This window comes from Pongo abelii, chromosome 23, assembly GCF_028885655.2.
Source record: "Pongo abelii isolate AG06213 chromosome 23, NHGRI_mPonAbe1-v2.0_pri, whole genome shotgun sequence".
Classification (NCBI taxonomy): domain Eukaryota; kingdom Metazoa; phylum Chordata; class Mammalia; order Primates; family Hominidae; genus Pongo; species Pongo abelii.
The window spans coordinates 27,239,052-27,258,919 of NC_085929.1; the positions used below are offsets into that span (position 1 = coordinate 27,239,052).

A 19,868-nucleotide genomic window follows, 5' to 3' on the forward strand; every position below is an offset into this window, starting at 1 on the left:
ACAGATGGTTCTGAGACTTTGGAAAGAAAGAAAAGAAAAAAGAATCAGACCCTGCCCGCGCCCCAGTTGGGCATCCCTGGGAGGTCGCGAGGATCCCCGGAGACCCAGACTCGGGCCCGGGCGCCCCCGGCCAGAGCGGCCCCTGGCTGCCTCCCTACGCCCCGCGACTCCGGTCCGGACGCCGATGGCCTCGGCCTGCCCCTGTCCCCCGGCCGCCCCCCACCTGTTCCGGCCCGGCGGGGCGGTGCTGGGCGCCGCGGTCTCCCCGGCCGCAGTGCAGCCGCAGCGCCAGCCCCGCCCCGCCCGCGCCTCCCCGCCCCCCCGCGCCCGCGGCCCCAAGCGGTTCCCGAGCCCAGGCCGGCGCCGATCCCAGGTGAGCGCCCGCCCCGGGGACCCTGGTCCCCGGAACCCCTGTCCCCGCCCGCCGCCCCGCCTTTTCGCCCCGGCGCCGGGGGCCAGCGCTTGCGCTCGCAAGTCTCGGACCCGGGCCCGGCACGTTAGGGGTTGGGGGTTGGCAAGCGGGGCCAGAGGCACTGACCGGGGGCCGAAGCGCACCTCGTCCTTCTCTCGTCCCACAACGGCCCCTTCCCGGCTCGCCGCGGGGCCCCACTGTGTGCCAGTCAGTCCCCCTTCTCGTGCTGCAAGGTCTGGCGGGGGCACCGGGACGGAACCGGCGAGGCTGCTGGCATCGGCTTCCCAGAGAGAGGGAACTGCACGTGCAGAGGCGGGGAGAGTGGACAGAGGCTTGCCCTGAGCTCCGTGGGGGAGGGGAGAGCGCGGAACCCCCACACTCGAAGGCAGGACTGGGATCAGATGCCATCCCTAGGACGCCTGGAAGCCACTGGGAGTCCGATCTGGGCAGGAGCCCTTGGGATGAGGCAGTGGGGGCGGGGGGGGCGGGGGGGCGAGAGGTGGAGGAGTGGGGAGAGGACCCTGCCCAGCCTGCAACCCGGGGGCGCCAGGAGCCCTGGGTGGGTCAGGTGGAGCAGGGGCTGCTCTGTGAGATGGGGGTAATCCAGTGCCGCCTTGCAGGTCCTGGGGTCCCTGGGACAGACACCGACTCCTGCTGGGTGGTTAGCACTGGGCTCTGCTAGAACTTTTCTGCAGTGGGCAGCTCATGGGCAAGGAATAGCACTCCGGCACTCTCCATAAACCTGGGGGTCCCTCCTGCCCTGCCCCTGGCAAGGACCTTTGCCTTTGAGTGGGGTGACTGGGCTCCAAGCTGATCTAGCACACAGTAGGCCGAAGGCACAGGGGCCCCACCCAGTCTCCTTCCTGGCCCAGGCCCTGGGGGATTCAGGTCCCTGGGTACTCGGGAAGGGACGGAACAGCCTGAGCAGGTCCCCAGTGGCAAGACCAGGTCTGACCTTTTCTGGGATCTGTGGCCCATCAGGTGAGGCCTGAGGTCAGCCAGGAAGGAAGTGGGCAGGGCTGAGCCAGGGCTGAAACCAGGACCCGGGGAGGGACTGCCTAGTGCCAAGGGAAGGGGCAGGTGGGGCAGGTGGCAGTTGAGTTTTACAGACCTTCTTTGATGACAAGTAGGGGAAAGAGCCAAGGCACGCCCCAGTGGCTGTGGGAGCCACCGCCTCCTCCCCTGTAATGGGCACCTCGAGGGCCGACAGGCGCAGGGGCCAGGCACCAATGGTCTCTCTCCAACCTGGCCTTTTGTTTCCACCCCTCACTCTCAGGCACCCACGCACGGCCCTTCCTCCTATCTGGGCCAGACCAGGTGGGTCTCAGCCCTACCTCAAGTGAGACTTCAGGAAGAACTTCCAGAGGAAACTGGAGGATGGCAGTGGGATGGACTGTGGGGAGGTCATTTGCAAACAAGGCAGCTATGCCTGTGCCCTGGGCCTTCCAAAATCCACCTGTAGGCTGAATCTTCCGGAAGGCCCACCCTGTAGCCTGGAAGGCACCTGGCTACAGTGATGTCTCTGCTGTGCAGGTGTCCCCTCCCCCAGGGCACCTTGCAGGGCCTTAGGGTGATGTGGGGGCTTTCTGGGCCCCTGCCCACCTTAAAACTGATTAAGGTGGGAGGGTGGGGTGGGAGGCCACAGGGATACCCCTGCTGCTTGACCTTGATGGGACCTTGACCCCTTGCTTTCGTCATATGCTGTTGGGCATGACTGCCCACAGGCCTGGTGGGCATTTGTGAAGGGCTGGAGTCGGGGGTAGGGGGAGCTTATGGCTGCTGGGCACAGGCATGGCAGGGCTGTGTGCCTGGCTTCCCTTTCCCCTAACCCCATCAGGCCCGGGCTGGCCGCCCACTTCTGTTCACCACAGAGCAGGGTTTCCCTGGGGACCAGTGGACTGGCCCAGCCCCACACCGCCCCCCAGCCCCTCCTGGCCACAGCTTGAGCTGGGAGGAGGGTGGAGGCTGGGCCGCCTCCTGGACCCCTGCCCTCCCTGCCCGGCCTTCCAAGGCCCGGCAGCCTCAGTCCACTGCTGGGCCTGGAACACGGAGCAGTGGCTGCCCTGCGAGGAGGTGGGTGTCCGGAGTGCTAGCCAGGGTGGGGCTGGGCTAGGGGGAGCCTGATGTCACCCCCATTGTAGGAGAGAGAAGACCAAGGATGAGAAGGGCTTTGGCTTGCCCAAGGTGACCCACTCTTTGAGCCTAGGCATAGTGGTCTCCTGGGAAAATGGAGGGTCCCAGAGCTCTCAGGCTGTGGGATTTGGAGAGGGGAAGGGGGCATGAGGAGGCAGCAGAAATCAGGGAGGATTTCCTGGGCAAGGCAGCCACGGGGCTTGACGATGGGTGGCCGAGGTTCGGGCAGAGGAACTCCACTGGAGGAGTGAGGGAGTGAGCTTGGAGGGCTTCAAAGGGGAGGTCACCTCCAGGGCCCCATGCTCTGGGATCAGGCTCACCTACACGCCATGGTTCCCAGCTCAAATGTAAGACTCTTTCTGAAGCTCCCACTGTCTCTCTCTGTCCCTCTGTGTCTCTACCTGCCCACATGACCCGGTCCTGATGGCTCCAGTCTCCCCTGCAAGTCCTAGAGCAGCTCCAGCAGGATGGCGGCTCCAGCGTCTCTAAGGCCTGCAGGGAGTCCAGCCCCATGGGGGGCGCCCTAGGCCTCCGACAGCTCCCCATCTGTGCTCCTGCCTGCCGGCCATCCTCAGGCCACTCGCCATGGGCGGCTGCTTCTCCAAACCCAAACCAGGTACCTCCTGTCTTCTTGCCTCCATCCTTCCTCCTCCCTCCCCGCCTCCCCCTCCCCCCTCCCCCCCTCCCCCTCTGCACTCGGCAGGCCTCCGAAGTAGGTCAGGCTAGGCAGGAGCCCGCTCGGAATGTTAATACGCTGCAGCCAGGAGGGGGTAGGGGGCCTGGAGCAGTTCCCCCGGCTGGCCTCTGCTCCAGTGGGTGCCCCTTTTTCTTTGGGGCTTTGAGTGTTGGTGGTGGGAATAACAGCAGGACCCTTCTTGGAAAAGGAAAGGCAGGGTTCCTCCTGTTGCAGGGTTGGGGAAGGGGCTATGTCCCCAGGGCCAGGGAACGGGGGAACTGGGGACACCCTCAGCCACTCTGTGACCTAGGGCACGCAAGTTACCCCTCTGAGCCTCTGTTTTTCTCTCTGCAAAAGAGAGGGCCTGGCCACCCTAACCTCTTAGAGTTGCTGTGAGGGTGTAGTGGGCAGATCCTGGCTCTCTTTGCCTCCTCTGATCCCCTGTGTGGTCTCGGGCTGCCTTCTCGGCCTTTCTGGGCACACTTCCCCATTTATACAGGAAATCACCACTCAACCTAGCCTGAGTTACTCCAGCCAGAAGTGGGAGTGTCCTGGGGTGCTGGGGGAGGCCTGGGTCTTCTCTCCACTAAAGACTCATGTCTGCGGAGCTCTCCCTCTGGCCCCCCACTTTCCCTCTTCTCTCCTCACAACACCTGGGGAGGCAGGAGTGTGCAGCTTTGTCACAGATGGAGAAACTGAGGCTTAGAGAGACCTCAAGAGCGCAGCCAGTGCTCCACTCACCCCGCCAGGCCACGCTGCCCCGGCCAGCTCACCCCAGCCAGCTCACCCCAGCTCCCGTTACCTGATACCCATCAGCTCCGTTACCTTGGAACTTGTGAGGCTTTTCTCCCTTTCCTGGGTCTAAGGGAGAACTTGGGGGAGAGAGGAGGGCTGTGATGACCCACCAGGCAGAAGGACTTGCCTCTGCTCCAGGAAGCCACTCTTCCTCCCCCCGCTCCTGTGCTGTGGACACCTAGGCCTGGGCTGGATCCCTCTCTGCCTCAAAATGTGCCTTGGGCAGATGACGTCCATTGTCTCCCCCTAGAAGTGGGTGGGATGATGCCAGCTGGCCTCATACCAGGCGTCTGTGGCACCGCTGGGCTGGCAGGAGGCCCTGGCAGAAGATGCCACCTGCAGGTTCTTTTAAAGGACCCCAAATGGCTGGCCTGCCTGGGACCCGTGGCCCCAGGACTTCCAGTGTCAGGGGTGGCCACTCTCACCAAAGGCAGTGCTAAGAACTTAGGCAAATCCAGCCCTGCTCCTTCCCAGCTGTGTGGCCTTGGGCAGGTGATTTCACCTCTCTGAGCCTCTGCATCCTCATTGTAAAGTGGGGCTGTTGTGCCTAGCATGAGGGCCTGGCACACCAGAAGCACTTGCAGAATTTCTTTTTTTGAGACAGAGTCTTGCTCCTTCTCCCAGGCTGGAGTGCAGTGGCGTGATCTCGGTTCACTGCAAGCTCCGCCTCCCAGGTTCATGCCATTCTCCTGCCTCAGCCTCCCGAGTAGCTGGGACAACAGGCGCCTGCCACCACATCCGGCTATTTTTTTTTGTATTTTTAGTAGAGACGGGGTTTTACTGTGTTAGCCAGGATGGTCTCTATCTCCTGACCTTGTGATCCGCCCGTCTCGGCCTCCCAAGGAATATTATTTGTTATCCCTTCTCTGAGCTGGGCTCTGTGCTGCCAGGCCTCCTCTGTGGGGCCGTAGCCAGAGGCTCAGGCCCCAGGTGCCCATGCTGGGCAGGTCAGGCATGAGGCTCAGGGAATTTCCAGATATGGGAGTGACAGCATTTGGGGCATGAGGGTTCAGCTGGGGTCTTAAGGGGCCACAAAGAGACTAGAGCAAGCAGAAGACCTCTGTGCAAATCCCTCACTTTCTATCTTGCTCCACTCGATTCTGTGGCTCCGTGTGCATCAGCACCTGCTTCCTGGGTTCCCTCTGTGCTCCTGTGTGTCCTGTCTGAGTTCTTGATAAGAAGATATCAGGCCAGTCCCTCACCTAGCTCAGAGCTAGGAGGAAGTGCAGCTCTCTTAGCATCTGTTCACCTGCCTTTTATTAGGCCATAACTGATACCTAAAGGCTTTCCATCCTCACCGTGGCTGCTAGGAGGCTCAGAGCTAACTGGTAAAACACTGCTGCCCAACTCCATCTATTGAGCTTCTACTCTGGGTTACATACATTATTTCCTTCAGCATTCACTGTCACCAACGAGGTAGGCATTTGCTGTTCTCTCTGTTTTATTTTCATTTTTTGAGATGGGGTCTCATTTTGTTGCCCAGGTTGGAGTAAAGTTGCATAATCATAGCTCGCAGCAGCCTAGAACTCCTGGGCTCAAGTGATCCTCCCACCTCCTGAGTAGCAGGGACTACAGGCCTGCACCACCATGACTGGCAATTTTATTTTTTTAATTTTTTTATTTTTTGAGAGACAATCTCACTCCCTCGCCCAGGCTGGAGTGCAATGGCGCGATCTTGGCTCACTGCAACTTCCGCCTCCCAGGTTCAAGCGATTCTCCTGCCTCAGGCTCCCAAGTAGCTGGGATTATAAGCGCATTCCACCATGCCTGGCTAATTTTTATATTTTTAGTAGAGATTGGGATTACAGGAGTGAGCCATCATTCCCGGCCAACCGACAAATTTTTAAATTTTTTGTAGAGACTGCATCTCACCCTGTTGCCCAGGCTGGTCTTGAACTCCTGGACTCAAGCGATCCTCCTGCCTTGGCCTCCCAAAGTGTTGGGATTACAGGCATGAGCCACCGCACCTGGCCTTCTCTCGATTTTATAATAAAGGCATCTTAAGGCCCAAAGGGGCTAAGGCAGGTCTTATGGGCAACCGGAAGTCACGGAGCTGGGGCTGATCCAGTTTTGTGGGTGAGCAGAGACGCCCCTCCCCTCTACCTTTCCAAAGGGCCCCTGACTTAATGGCTTCCGTTAGACTGCATCAGTGAGCGGGCTTGGAACCTTCTGGGAGGAGGTGGAGGATGAGAGCAGCCTCGCTTGGCGTTATCTGGCCCCACTGCCAGGCTATTTGTGAGCTCCCACAGCTTCCACAGCTGGTGTCAGCTAAGTCCAAAGTATTTCTCTTTTTAATTCTTCCAAAAACATTCTAACACCATTACATAAAGTACAGAAAATGGAATGAAAGCCCCACCCATAACCCCCCACCTGATACGACGGCCTCAGTGTGGCTCTGTGCTCTGCATCCTCCCTGCTGGGCTGGGGTCAAGGAACTGACCTTTTCTTTGCCCCTGTCCCCTGCTATGCCTGGGCCTGAGCTGAGGGCTGGGACTTGGGGCTGGGGAGGGGACCTGGTCAGGGTGGAGGATTTAGCAGAGCATGAGATGATGGATATTCAGGGGCTGGGCAGCCAGGAGAGGCAACTCCTGAGGCTTGTCTGGGTAGATACGAAGGATGGCAGCCCCAGCCCAGGGGACAGCTCAGGGAAAGGCCTGGAGGTGCATCTCGGCAGCCTCTCTGGGTTCTTGGTTTCTGGAGTGTCAGTTCTGAGGTGGAAGGGATGAGAGGTAAAACCCAGAGGTGCTGGTGCCTCGGGAAGCGAGAGAGGTACCTCCTGCTCCAGCATCGGGCCCATGCTGTGCCAGGGGCTTAGTGTCCATCACTCAGCTTCCTCCCTGCAGCAGCAGCCTGGGAGGCCGGATTATTGCTGCTAAAAATTCTGTTTATTGTTCCCTTCTAATTAGAAAAATATCTCAGGCACATCACAGGGAATTTGGAAAATGTGGAAAAGTATAAAGAAGAAAATGGCAATCTCTGGCTCACTGCCCACTAGAGCTGGCCCCGTGTCCATGGGCATGCTGGGGAGGTGGCTCCGTACGGCGGCTGTTGTGGGGGGGGGCTGTGTCCCCTCTGTGCCATCCACATGCATTGCCATGCTCAGGTTCACCCCCAGGGCACACGAGGACACTGAAAACCCAGCACCTGGTTAGTGATGAAGGATTCTCAAATTGGTGAGAAGAGCTATTTTAAGCAGTTGAAATCGGGCCGGGAGTGGTGGCCCACGCCTGTAATCCCAGCATTTTGGGAGGCCGAAGCAGGTGGATCACCTGAGGTCAGGAGTTTGAGACCAGCCTGACCAATATGGAGCCCTGTCTCTACTAAAAATACAACAATTAGTCAGGTGTGGTGGCGCTTGCCTGTAATCCCAGCCACTCAAGAGGTTGAGGCAGGAGAATCGCTTGAACCTGGGAGGCAGAAGTTGCAGTGAGCCAAGATCGCACCATTGCACTCCAGCCTGGGCAACAACAGCGAAACTCCATCTCAAAAAAAAAAAAAAAAAAAGAAGAAGAAGTTGAAATTATGCTGTGAATTATGCTGTGTACATTTTTTTTAATTTTTGAAAAAAAATTCAAATATATGGGAAAGTTGTAAGACTAGAACAATGAACCTTGACTTCCTGTCACCCAGATTGACTGGCTGGGAACTGAGCTGCTGCCACTTTTGAATTTCTGTGTGCACATGAATCATACCCTGAGATGTCAGGGACATTGTCGTTGTCCATCAGAAGATGCAGGACTTTAGGGCCTCAGGGTTCTTTCGCCACAGAGGTTCCTGCAGCCAGGAGAACTGCAGGGTCAAAGGAACTCAGCTCTGTGTACCCCTCACTAATACTGTAATTGAAAAAGGAGGCGGGGTGCGGTGGCTGAAGCCTATAATCCCAGCACTTTGGGAGGCTGAGGCGGGCAGATCACTTGAGGTCAGGAGTTTGAGACCAGCCTGGCCAACATGGCAAAACCCTGTCTCTACCAACCCTGTCACGCCACACCTCTGGCGTGGTGGTATACACGTGTAGTCCCAGCTACTGGGAAGGCTGAGATGGGAGAATCGCTTGAACCCAGGAGGCAGAGGCTGCAGTGAGCCGAGATTGCGTGACTGCACTACAGCCTGGGCGACAGAGTGAGACGCTGTCTCAAAAAAAAGAAAAAAGAGACATGCAGAAACGAACTCAAGCAGACCCGGGTGCACCCCCACCCATCCATGGCCCTCCTCTGCCTCGTCCAGGTTTAAGGCTCTTTGCTGGTGGTGCAGAGGGAATTCTGGGGAGGTTGCCAGGCAGGGCTGAGCCTCCCGGCACCCTGAGGAGCTGGCCTCTGCACCCAGCTTGAGGGATGGGGGAGGAAGTTGGCTGAGTTGGGGGACTCAAGGTGCCGCCTTGCCCACAGTGGAGCTCAAGATCGAGGTGGTGCTGCCTGAGAAGGAGCGAGGCAAGGAGGAGTTGTCGGCCAGTGGGAAGGGCAGCCCTCGGGCCTACCAGGGCAACGGCACGGCCCGCCACTTCCACACGGAGGAGCGCCTGTCCACCCCTCACCCCTACCCCAGCCCTCAGGATTGCGTGGAGGCTGCTGTCTGCCACGTCAAAGACCTTGAGAATGGCCAGTGGGTTCTGGGCCTGCCTGGGAGGGGGGATCAGGGGTCCCAAGGTGGGAGAGTGAGGTACAGGCCATAGCCGGGGGTCGGGGTTGGCCTGAAGGGGCTATGACCAGCTGCTGCCCTGGTCACTGCCTTTGTGGCTTCTACCGGTCTGGGCCTGCTCCCCAGAAGGCTGGACACTGGGAGGAGCTGCCAGGAGGTTGTTGTGCCTGGTGTCTGGCCTGACCTCTGAGTGCTGCGGTTCCCCAGGATGCGGGAAGTGGAGCTGGGCTGGGGGAAGGTGTTGCTGGTGAAGGACAATGGGGAGTTCCACGCCCTGGGCCATAAGTGTCCGCACTACGGCGCACCCCTGGTGAAAGGTGAGCTGTCAGGTGGGACTCATGAGGGGAACCTTCCAGGCCCCATGCCAGCTTGGCTCCTCCCCAGACCCCAGGATCTTCATCTATTAGTGAAGTCTCCTGGGCTGTGGGGAGGGGCCCGCAGTTGCGGGGCACTGAGATCCTTGGGAAGCAACCCCCGCTGGTGGGCCCAGACTAGCATCTCCCCTTCCCAGGCGTTCTGTCCCGTGGTCGGGTGCGCTGCCCCTGGCACGGCGCCTGCTTCAACATCAGCACTGGGGACCTGGAGGACTTCCCCGGCCTGGACAGTCTGCACAAGTTCCAGGTGGGGCCAGGAGTGCGGTAGGGTGGGAACCTGGGGTTGTGGGGTTCGGGGCTGGTCCTGAGCAATGTAGCCCTTGCAGGTGAAGATTGAGAAGGAGAAGGTGTACGTCCGGGCCAGCAAGCAGGTGAGGGGATAGCTCGGGGCTGAGGCAGAAGGGAGGAGCTGGGAGGGCATCTTGGCCCAGAGAATGCCACGTGCAAAGCCCGGTGGTGGGAGGAGCTTGGCACGTGTCACTGGAGCAGAGTGAGGGGTTGCAGTAGGGATGAGGCTGGGCTGGAGCACCAGGACCTGCCTGCCAGGATGATGGCATGCGGAGGATGGCAATGACCCTCCACCCTCCTGGCACCCACAGGCCCTACAGCTGCAGCGGAGGACCAAGGTGATGGCCAAGTGTATCTCTCCAAGTGCTGGGTACAGCAGTAGCACCAATGTGCTCATTGTGGGTGCAGGTTGGTAGTGGGGTCATGAGGGGCAGAGTGGGAGATGGGATTGGTGAGAAGTGGTTCCCGGCCCACGGGCCCCTCCCCTCAGGTGCAGCTGGCCTGGTGTGTGCAGAGACACTGCGGCAGGAGGGCTTCTCCGACCGGATCGTCCTGTGCACGCTAGACCGGCACCTTCCCTATGACCGTCCCAAGCTCAGCAAGGTAGGGGGGGGTGGGGCAAGTAGGGATCCTATCCCTCTGGGTCCCAGTTAAGCCCACTTCAAGCCTTGCTTGTCACCCCATTGGGGTCTGGCCAGCTGCCCTCCCTGCTTATGCCAGGCCTGTCCGTGGTACCCCCAAAAGATCTAGATTTGTTGTTGTTGTTGTTTTGAGACAGGGTCTCACTCTGTCGCCCAGGCTGGAATGCAGTGGCGCCTTCTCGGCTCACTGCAACTTCCACCTCCTGGGTTCAAGCGATTCTCACGCTTCAGCCTTCCGAGTAGCTGGGATTACAGGTGTGCACCACCACCATGCCTGGCTAATTTTTTGTATTTTTAGTAGAGATGGGGTTTCACCATGTTGCCCAGACCAGTCTTGAACTCCTGAGCTCAGCCCATCCGCCCACCTCAGCCTCCCAAGGTGCTAGGATTACAGGTGTGAACCACTGCACCTGGCTTTTCTTTTTTTGAGACAGGGTCTTGCTCTGTCACTCAGGCTGGAGAGCAGTGCCTGTCTCACGGCTCCCTGTAGCGTCGACCTCCACCTCCCGGGCTCAAACGATCCTCCCACCTCAGCCTCCCGGGTAGCTAGGATTACAGGCGCGCACCACCACGCCTGGCTAATATTTTGTATTTTTTGTAGAAATGAGGTTTTGTCACGTTGCCCAGGCTGGTTTTGAACTCCTGGGTTCAAGCGATCCTCCTGTCTCAGCCTCCCAAAGTGTTGGGATTACAGGCATGAGTCACTGCGCCCGGCCAGATCTGGGTTTGCTGAGTTCTGTCCTGCAGCCCCTGTGTGACTGGGGCTGGCCCCACCTTCCCTGGGCCCCAGTGTCTTCTGCTGTAAACTGGCTCCTTTCAAGCTGGCTCTCCCCCCCAGTCCCTGGACACACAGCCTGAGCAGCTGGCCCTGAGGCCCAAGGAGTTTTTCCGAGCCTATGGCATCGAGGTGCTCACTGAGGCTCAGGTACAGGGTCAAGGGTGGGAAACAGGCCCGAGGAGGGAAGGTGGGAACCGTGAGGTTGTGTGGGCCCCTGGGGTGGGGTCTTGGTGCTCTACCTTCCCCACTGCCCAGGCACCTGGGAGGTGCTCCAGGCTTGGGAGACAGCAAGGAGCTTTTTCCCAATGGGTCATAGGCACACACAGAGCCCCAGGGTGTGTGGAGATAAATGATCACGGCTGGATAGGAGAGACTGGTGGGACTTGGGAGGGTAAGGAGAGGTTTGAGGGGAAGGTGATGTCTGAAGCTTAAAGAATGAAGCCCAGGTAGCAGGATCTGTTTTAATGGGAGATTCTCAGAGGCTGTGGCTGGGCTGTGGGTGTACTGCAGGACCGGGGAGTGGGCGGCGAGGCCCAGCCCCATGCCCAAGCTCATGCTCTGCCCGGTGGGGATTGCAGGTAGTCACAGTGGACGTGAGAAATAAGAAGGTCGTGTTCAAGGATGGCTTCAAGCTGGAGTACAGCAAGCTGCTGCTGGCACCAGGGAGCAGGTGGGAGGGTCTCCTTTTTACCCATTGGACACTGGGCAGGGCACTGGCCTGGACGGGGCTGGGGCTGCCAGGAAGCCCTCACTGACACGGCCATGTCTCAGCCCCAAGACTCTGAGCTGCAAAGGCAAAGAAGTGGAGAATGTGTTCACCATCCGGACGCCAGAGGATGCCAATCGCGTGGTGAGGCTGGCCCGAGGCCGCAATGTGGTCATCGTGGGAGCCGGCTTCCTGGGTGAGAGGTAGTGGGCAGTGGGGATGGTGGTCAGGTCATCGTGGCCAGTCCCAGGGAAGTTCTGGTCGAGGAAGGTGCAGGTACCAGCCTGCCACCCCCTGCCCATCACCAGGGATGGAGGTGGCCGCTTACCTGACGGAGAAGGCCCACTCTGTGTCTGTGGTGGAGCTGGAGGAGACGCCCTTCAGGAGGTTCCTGGGGGAGCGCGTCGGTCGTGCCCTCATGAAGGTGAGCCCACCCCAGCACCCAGTGCCTTGGAGCCCTGGGGCCCAGCCCGGCCCCTGGCTGGGCTCCCATCCACCGCCCACCTGCCCACTTGCCCTGACAGATGTTTGAGAACAACCGGGTGAAGTTCTACATGCAGACAGAGGTGTCGGAGCTGCGGGGCCAGGAGGGAAAGGTGGGCCCTTCTCCCTGATGCTTTCTGTCCTCTGTCCCCTGAGCCTGGGAGCTGGGTCCACCTGTTTACCCACCCACTCCCCACAGCTGAAGGAGGTTGTGCTGAAAAGCAGCAAGGTCGTGCGGGCTGACGTCTGCGTGGTGGGCATTGGTGAGTTGGTGTGTGGGCAGGCAGGCACAAACCAGCCCAGCCGTCTGCACATGCTCACATGTGACCTTGGGCTAGTCCCTTCCCCTCCCAGAGCCTCAGTTTCCACCACATCTGTCAAACGGGGACCCCCAACTGCCCCCACTTTACGGAGCTGTTGGGGAAGGTGTGTACCGGGCTCAGCCCAGGCCTGGCACAGAGAATACTCCCAGTGCCCGCTGCCCAGTAACACTCATCTCCATGCCCTGCGAGAGTTGACACAGGCGAGACTCGAACTGGCTCCTGCTCCAGCTGAGGTGCCAATTTGGGTAGGGGCCAAGATGGGAGGTGGTAGCGCCTGCAGGGGCTGAGGAGGTATGGCATGCTGTCCTTCCACTTAGGGGCCTCATGGAGCACTTCTTGGAGAAGGTGATATCTGAGGTCTTGCGGGAGGCACCGGGTCTGTGGGAGCCTGGGTAGTGGGGGCCAGGGTGCATGAAGGCCTCAGGTGGACAGCCCTGGAGGATCAGTCTGGGGCTGGCACATCAAGCGCATGGTGTGGGGTGTGGAGAGTGACTACGCAGAAGGGAGGGACAGAGGAGTGGACACAGGCTTCCGTCTTGTCAGGTGCAGTGCCCGCCACAGGCTTCCTGAGGCAAAGCGGCATCGGTCTGGATTCCCGAGGCTTCATCCCTGTCAACAAGGTAGGGTGGATGGCACTGGGTGGGGAGGGCCCGGTGCTGGGCTGGGAGTGGCAGGAGGTTCAGGTCAGGGCCTCTGTCACACCCATGGAGCTCTGGGCCCTCTCTCTACAGATGATGCAGACCAATGTCCCAGGCGTGTTTGCAGCTGGCGACGCCGTCACCTTCCCCCTTGCCTGGAGGAACAACCGGAAAGTGAACATTCCACATTGGCAGATGGCTCATGCTCAGGGTACGGCCAGTCCCGAGGCACATGGAGGTGTGGGAGGGAGTCTCAGGGTCTCAGTGTCCCCATGCCCATGCCTCAGTTGCTGACCTTGGGTCCTGGACACTGTGTTAGGCATCAAAGCTCTGATGTGGATTCTCTGGCCAGCCTCATCCCAGTGATCCAGCCAACACAGAGAGCGACACCCCACTGAGCCAGCCATAGCTCCTCAATCTCAGTTTTCCTTCTGGTAGTCTCTCCCTTTTTTGTCTTCAAGGACATATATTCTGCAGAATTCCTGATCAACCTGTGCAGTTACCCTGGGGAGGGAGGGAGGGATTTAGTGGATCACCTTCCTACTTTATGCCTCTGTTTCCCTTGGGCCACTCAAGTATCTCTGTGAACTCAGTTCAGCCTCATGCAGGTCCCCGAGGTGCCATCTGAGCCCAGAGACCTGGGCTCAGTGGAGGCACTGTGCTTTCTGAGGAATAGCTTTCCCCTCCTGATGTTTGCTGGCCACCAAGTCCCCCAAGCCTCATCCACTGTGCACATCTGGTCTGGGCCCCTAAGCTGCAGGTGCCATCACGTTAGTTGCCTCACTGCCTCAGAGAGAGGACTGCCAGACTCCTAGCCTGGGACAAGGGACGTCTCTGCACCCATCTCCCCTTCCCTCTGCCTTTACACTTCAGGGTCTGCTGCTTGAAACCCCACTTCTGGTACCAATTTCTATTCAAGTCCAAAGTCTAAAGTTGTCGCTAGGTTGTAAGTAACCAAGGCTACTTATCAGCCAAGTATAATTAGGATTTAACTGAGAGAGTTTAGGGGACTTTGAAGTACATCCAACTACAGGGGTCTACTGGGGCCTCATAGGAACTGGGGAGCCATCCACACTGGTCTCTTTGGGGCCTTGTGTGTGGCTGTCATCTGTGCTTCCCTGTATACTTATGCCCGATTTTCCTCCCTCTTCAGATCTGATATGTCTGATTAGGTGTCTGTGTGCACAGCTGAAATGGTGGAGTACTCCCCCAACCCCAAGAAGCAGACCTTCCAGAGTCAGGGCACTTTATTCAGATTCTCTATGGAAGCTATCAAGTGGCTAGCTTTGAGGCAGGTGTTCCCCTGCACCAGTGAGCTGCAGGTGCAAGTGAGCAGTGGGCTGAACAATGATGTTTCTTGACCTCTGGGGAGACCAGGAGGAGTAGCCACACGTGTCAGGGGTCCCCACGGCATCAGGAGCAGGTAGTGTGGGAGTGGTAAGAGCGAGAGTCAGGGTTCTCACGGCCCTGCATCCCGCAGGGCGCGTGGCAGCCCAGAACATGTTGGCGCAGGAAGCGGAGATGAGCACTGTGCCCTACCTCTGGACCGCCATGTTTGGCAAGAGCCTGCGCTACGCGGGTAACCCCGGGTCCTCGGATGGGGGCGGGGCCGAGGGCGTTTAGGGGCGGAGCTTGCGTGTGGGGCGGGGCTGGGAGCCTAGGGGCGGGGCTGGGAGCCTAGGGGCAGGGCTATGACCGCACTAGGAAGAGGCCGGTAAGAACTCGCAGGCGGCGAGGCTAGGAACTTAAAGGACGTATGGAGCAGGGCCTGGGCGGGGTTAGGAGGGGATCCTGTGATGTCTCGTTCCCTCCCCCCGCTCACGTGGGTGCCACCCACCTGCCCGGCCCACAGGCTACGGAGAAGGCTTCGACGACGTCATCATCCAGGGGGATCTGGAGGAGCTGAAGTTTGTGGCTTTTTACACTAAGTGAGAGCACCGGGGTGCAGCTTGGCGCGAAGCAGCGGGAGCTCAGTCGGGAAGGGGGATTCATCCCAGGCAAAATCCCAGAACAAGAGCCCAGCCCTGAGCCCCGCTGAGGAGTGCTGGAGCTTCCTTAGGAAAGCCCGAAGCTTGTGCACGGTCAAGCCGCGATGTGCAAAGCAGGGAGGGCTGGGTGCTCAGGCCATTCCTGTTGCCCTGGGGTAGGTCCTTCTCTGGGCCCCAGATGGACAGCAGTGCATCAGGGTTTTCAAAAAGGGGCTGCTGCCTCGCAGTCCTCAGGCTTGGCCATCTTCTCCTTGCAGAGGCGACGAGGTGATCGCCGTGGCCAGCATGAACTACGATCCCATTGTGTCCAAGGTCGCTGAGGTGCTGGCCTCAGGCCGTGCCATCCGGAAGCGGGAGGTGGAGTGAGTGTGGGTGTGGGAAGCCTGGGGGTGGGAGTAGTTCCCTGGAGGACTGGCTAAGGTGCCCATGACAGCCAGCCGCCCCCAAAATCCTCCAGGGCCTTTCCCCTCTTGGTTTGCATCACCTGAGGCTTACAGGACTACAGGGAGGTGTGGGTCAAGGATCATGGTTTGGAAGCAGGCTGGTTATGTGTTCATGGTGGATGAAAGGGATAGGGACGTGTGTCCCCAGGCAGGGCCAGTGCTGTGGGGAGGGATCAGGGCCCAATGCATGGGCAATCACCAGGCCTGGGACACCAAACTGGACATGGTTGTGCTGAGCCTGGCAGAAGCTAGGTGGGAAATGCAGCTACTGATGCCCTGGGTATGCCCTCCACAGAGATGGTGGGGGTGGTTCTAGGTTTCACTCAACACCAGCCAGATCCCTTATCCTGGTGTGGTGTCAATGAGATCCGCCCTCTGGAAGAGATCTCCCAGGGACTGGGGACAGCCTGGAGGCCACTGGGAGGCTATGAGACAGGGGCAGGCTTCAAGCTGGAAACAATGGAGGACCAGAAGGGGACATGATAAATGACATGCTCTCTCCTTGGCCTTCTCTCTGTTTCTCTCTCTTGCCTTCGTGAAGGCTGTTTGTGCTGCACAGCAAGTACGTGTGTCCTTCATGTTGACCGTTCTGAGCCTTTCCCATGTCAGCCCAGACCCTCCACCCAATGGTCTATCTCCATCTGTCCAAGTACACCTCCCTGCTGGGCACTAGGTTCTGGCACAGAACAGACCCCCTGCTGTCCTCAAGGGCCAGCTGTTCAGGGTGCCCAGAGTGGAGAGCCTGTTTTCTTCTGTCTTGACCCCTCCTCCTCTCACTCCTGCAGGACTGGCGACATGTCTTGGCTTACGGGGAAAGGATCCTGACCTCACATGCAGTAGACTTGGGCAGGCAAAGGGGGGCACCAGGGGCAGAGGCCAAGCCTTGGGAGCAGGTGCCAATCTCCAGTCCCAGGATCCCCCAGGGCAGAACCTGAGCCCTCCTAGTGCTTGCCTTCAGCCACCTGGCTCCCCTCCTGGGAGGCCTCTGCTGGATCCAGAAGATGCTCAACCCTCAAGGCCTCTGCTGCCACTGACAGCTGGCACTGGAGGCAGGACAGGCCCTGCCTCTTCTCCCTCTATTGGGACTGGTCCCCTGAAGAACCCTGCAACATGTTAGACATTACCGTAAAATTAAAACGCACAAATTTGCAGATCTGTATGACTCCCAGTGTAATTGGGCCAATAGGCACAGGACCAGACCACAGGGAAACAGGCACAATCACAGAATGCTACGTGCCACACCAAGGAAATTTGGCCTGTGAACGCCCAGAGGAGGTAGCAACTAATTCTGCGCCCCAAGCCCTTCCACATCCCTCTCCCCCTCTGCGATCAGCGAACGCTTTTTGCTTTTGGCTCTGAATTTTGAAGGAAGGGTATTCCAGGTAGAAGGGACAAGATGCCCAAAGGTCTTGAGATAGTAAATGCTCCTTCAGAGGTGGTTCATGCTTGACACTGTGTGGCATTTGCCCACTTAGGGCTGTGGGAGCTGTGTCCTGAGTCAGACACCACGCTTTTCATAGCCGAAGCATTCTCAATCCCCATGTCAGAGGTGAAGCAGCTGAGGCCCTGCTAAGTAGGAATGAGAATCCAGAGGCTCCTCGCCGGGCTGCCTCTCACTCAGTAAGAAAGCCAAGGGGAGAGGGGAGTTGCGGGGAGTCAGGGCTGAGGGCGCTAGCAGGAAAGGGAGCGTTGAGCCGCCTGCAGAGGCCGCTGCAAGCCCGGAACCCTCCATGTGGGGTCCCGGCAGCGGCAGACGATCCAGGCCGGAGCCACGCGCAGACCCAGGGCATGCCGGGAACTGCGAGCCTGCCGCGGGTCTTCGGGCTGCGTGGGCCTGGGAAGAGCAGTCGCGACGGGGCTAGAGACGAGACACTGCATTCACTGGAAGGGACAACGCGGCGCCAGTACATAGCCTGAAACGCCCCCAGAAGGTCCCACGCTCACCGCGCGGTCGCCAACCGGGTCCTGTGCTCGCCCGCAGTGTCTTGGCAAGCGCTAGGCTTGTCGGGAAGAGCGGGAGGGCGCAAGTGCGGTGCTGGCCGGAAGTGCTGCGCCGTCAGCGCAGGGCTCGCCGGGAAATGTGGTTCCTCCAGCCGGCCCGGGGCGGTGGCCGCAAGTTGGGCGCACATCGCGGCCGATCCGGCGTGGAACCGGGATGGCTGGACCGGGCAGCACGGGGGGCCAGATCGGGGCCGGGGCCCTGGCAGGCGGCGCGCGGTCCAAGGTAGCCCCGAGCGTGGACTTCGACCACAGCTGCTCGGACAGTGTCGAGTACCTGACGCTCAACTTCGGGCCCTTCGAAACAGTGCATCGCTGGCGGCGCCTTCCGCCCTGCGACGAGTTCGTGGGTGCCCGGTACGGTGGGCTTCATGGGGTCCTGAGGACAGGAGAGGCGATCTGCGAGGGTCCCAGGGCGGGTCCGGGGCGTGGTGTCCTGGGGTAGGATCTGGTAATGAGGTGGATGGTGCTGTAGAGGACGCTGTTCAGGGCAGGGGAGAGGGTTCCGAGGGAGTCCCAGAGCCCGATGTCCCGGGACAGGGTACTAGAACTAAGTTGTGTTTGTGGATATTGGGCTGGGGTCCCACGTGCTCTGAGGTGGGGTGAGGAGTCCAGAGAGTCCTGGAGCCGTGTCAGGGGTCCTCACTTGCAGGGTGATTGGTGTTATCTTAGAAGATGATGGATCTTAGCAGTTGAGAGGTGATATCTAACTTCCGTGGCAGCTCTCCTGCTTAGTCCCATTCCTTGGGTGCCCCCCAGGAGGGTCCTGTCCTTACCGCCCTCCACTCCTTTCTTTCCAGGCGCAGCAAGCACACAGTGGTGGCCTATAAAGATGCCATTTATGTATTTGGTGGAGACAATGGGTGAGTGAGTCTGAGCATCAGTGTTTGGACCAGGTAGGGAGAAGTACTGTGATCAGGGACTGGGCCTGTCTAGCTCCATTACTGTCCTTTCAGATGTTAGCTGGTGCCTCCAAGCTTCAGTTTCCCCATCTGTGAGTTTCCTTGCACTCACCTCCCTGGTCGTGGTGAGGATTAAATGAGATCCTGCACTCATGGTCCTCAGCACAGCTTCCAGTGGGTGGCACATGCTCAGTATGTGGAAATGTCCCTCTTTTGAATAGACGCAGCCTTGAAAGAAACACAACCACCCTTGCGGCCAGCCCTGCCAGGCACTTTTCTTTCCCTGGGCCTCATCGGTATGGAGGACACAGTTTTATTTATTTCATGCATTTTTCACTTTTTGTGAGGGTTTTCCCACATTGCTCCAAACATCAGGCAACAACGTGATGTTTTGTTGGTGGGCACACCTCCTTTCACATAAACTGACTCCAGTTAAGTTGTGGCTGGTTTCCTTATGCAGAGGGTGGAGTATTTGCGCATGACCAGTTGTGTCCACATGTGTCCTAGCCCTGCCTCTCAGCCCCAGGAACTGGCATGAAGCCCTGGAAGGGCTGGCCTCTTACTGGCTCTGCAGCCTTGGTCCTGCAGGCCTCCTTGGGGGGCTGGCTTGAGGATGGTGGGGTAGTCTGGACCCCACCAGGATCTGCAGACTGGGCAGAAGAGCCTCCTTGGGCATGGTCCCCTGGCTTCAAGCCTGTCTTCCTCCCACTCTCTTTCCCCAGGAGTAGCCGGTGGGGCCCATTTACAAAAGCAAGTGAGAGTGTGCTCCTCCTTGGCTCATCGTCCTGTGATGCCTCCCTGCCTCTCTGAGTAAAAGCCCAAGTCCTCATGAGAGTCTGCTGCTCCTCTGCCCTCAGTCCCTCACTGCACTGGGGCTGCACGGGCTGCCTTGCTATGTTTGGACTGTACCAAGTGCCCCCCTGCTCAGGCCCTTGCACTGCCCATTCTCTCCTCTCACCTTCCTGCCCCTTCTCTGATGTTTCTTGTGACTGACGCCTTCCTTGGCCATCTGGACCAACTGGAGACCATTGCTTCCCCTCCATACCTCTTACCATCTTCATTTGTTCCTGAGGCACACAGATGTTGGTTATTATCCATCTCTTCAGTCAAGGCAAGGCCTGTGCTCCTTTTACCATTGTATCCTAGCATCTAGAAAACTCAATAAATGTTTGTCAAATGAAGGAATGAAATGAAGAGATGCCTACCCACAGGCGTTTACTGGAGCCTTAATGAGAACCCTCCAAACCAGAAAAGGCTTTGGTGTCCAGTACAAGGCAGCAAGTGGGAAATGGGGGACCTTCATCCTCAAGAGTATCCTTAGCAGGTAGTTTGTGTGACAACTGTGTAGCAATAAGCAGAAACATTTTTGCTGCAGTGTGACAAAGAAATAGGATACAAATTTGTCTCACACTAGTCTTAACTTTATAAAGACTGTCTGAGTACAAAGAAAGATGGCCTCCTGCGGCACGTGGGGCAAGTAAGGGAGGGAGGGGCGGTATCACAGTCACCACCAGCTTCTAGGCTCCTGGCTTCCTGGCTGCATGGCCTCAGACACAGCCTTTGAGCCACTAGGCTTTGTTGCCATCTGTGAAATGGAGGTGAGAGAGCACCCACTGGTGCAGACTTAAGTGAGACGGTGCAGGGGGCACCCAGCA

The 19,868-nt window shown here is 58.8% G+C and overlaps 1 protein-coding gene across 4 annotated transcripts in view; it reads left to right on the plus strand.

Annotated features, from left to right (window-relative positions):
* The first annotated feature begins 325 nt into the window (after positions 1-325).
* LZTR1 (leucine zipper like post translational regulator 1) overlaps positions 326-19,868 on the plus strand; it is a 33,638-nt gene continuing 14,095 nt past the window's right edge. Inside the window, exons 1-20 of one of the 4 annotated variants that reach the window (XM_063722728.1) lie at positions 326-373; positions 2,979-3,161; positions 8,402-8,615; positions 8,859-8,968; positions 9,163-9,272; positions 9,352-9,396; positions 9,625-9,721; positions 9,804-9,916; positions 10,793-10,879; positions 11,311-11,402; positions 11,504-11,634; positions 11,747-11,862; positions 11,963-12,034; positions 12,121-12,184; positions 12,788-12,864; positions 12,976-13,093; positions 14,363-14,461; positions 14,735-14,810; positions 15,128-15,232; positions 16,099-17,449. In XM_063722728.1, the coding sequence (XP_063578798.1) occupies positions 3,131-3,161; positions 8,402-8,615; positions 8,859-8,968; positions 9,163-9,272; positions 9,352-9,396; positions 9,625-9,721; positions 9,804-9,916; positions 10,793-10,879; positions 11,311-11,402; positions 11,504-11,634; positions 11,747-11,862; positions 11,963-12,034; positions 12,121-12,184; positions 12,788-12,864; positions 12,976-13,093; positions 14,363-14,461; positions 14,735-14,810; positions 15,128-15,232; positions 16,099-16,138 (1,797 nt within the window). In that variant the 5' untranslated portion in view covers positions 326-373; positions 2,979-3,130 and the 3' untranslated portion in view covers positions 16,139-17,449. 4 annotated transcript variants of the gene reach the window in all.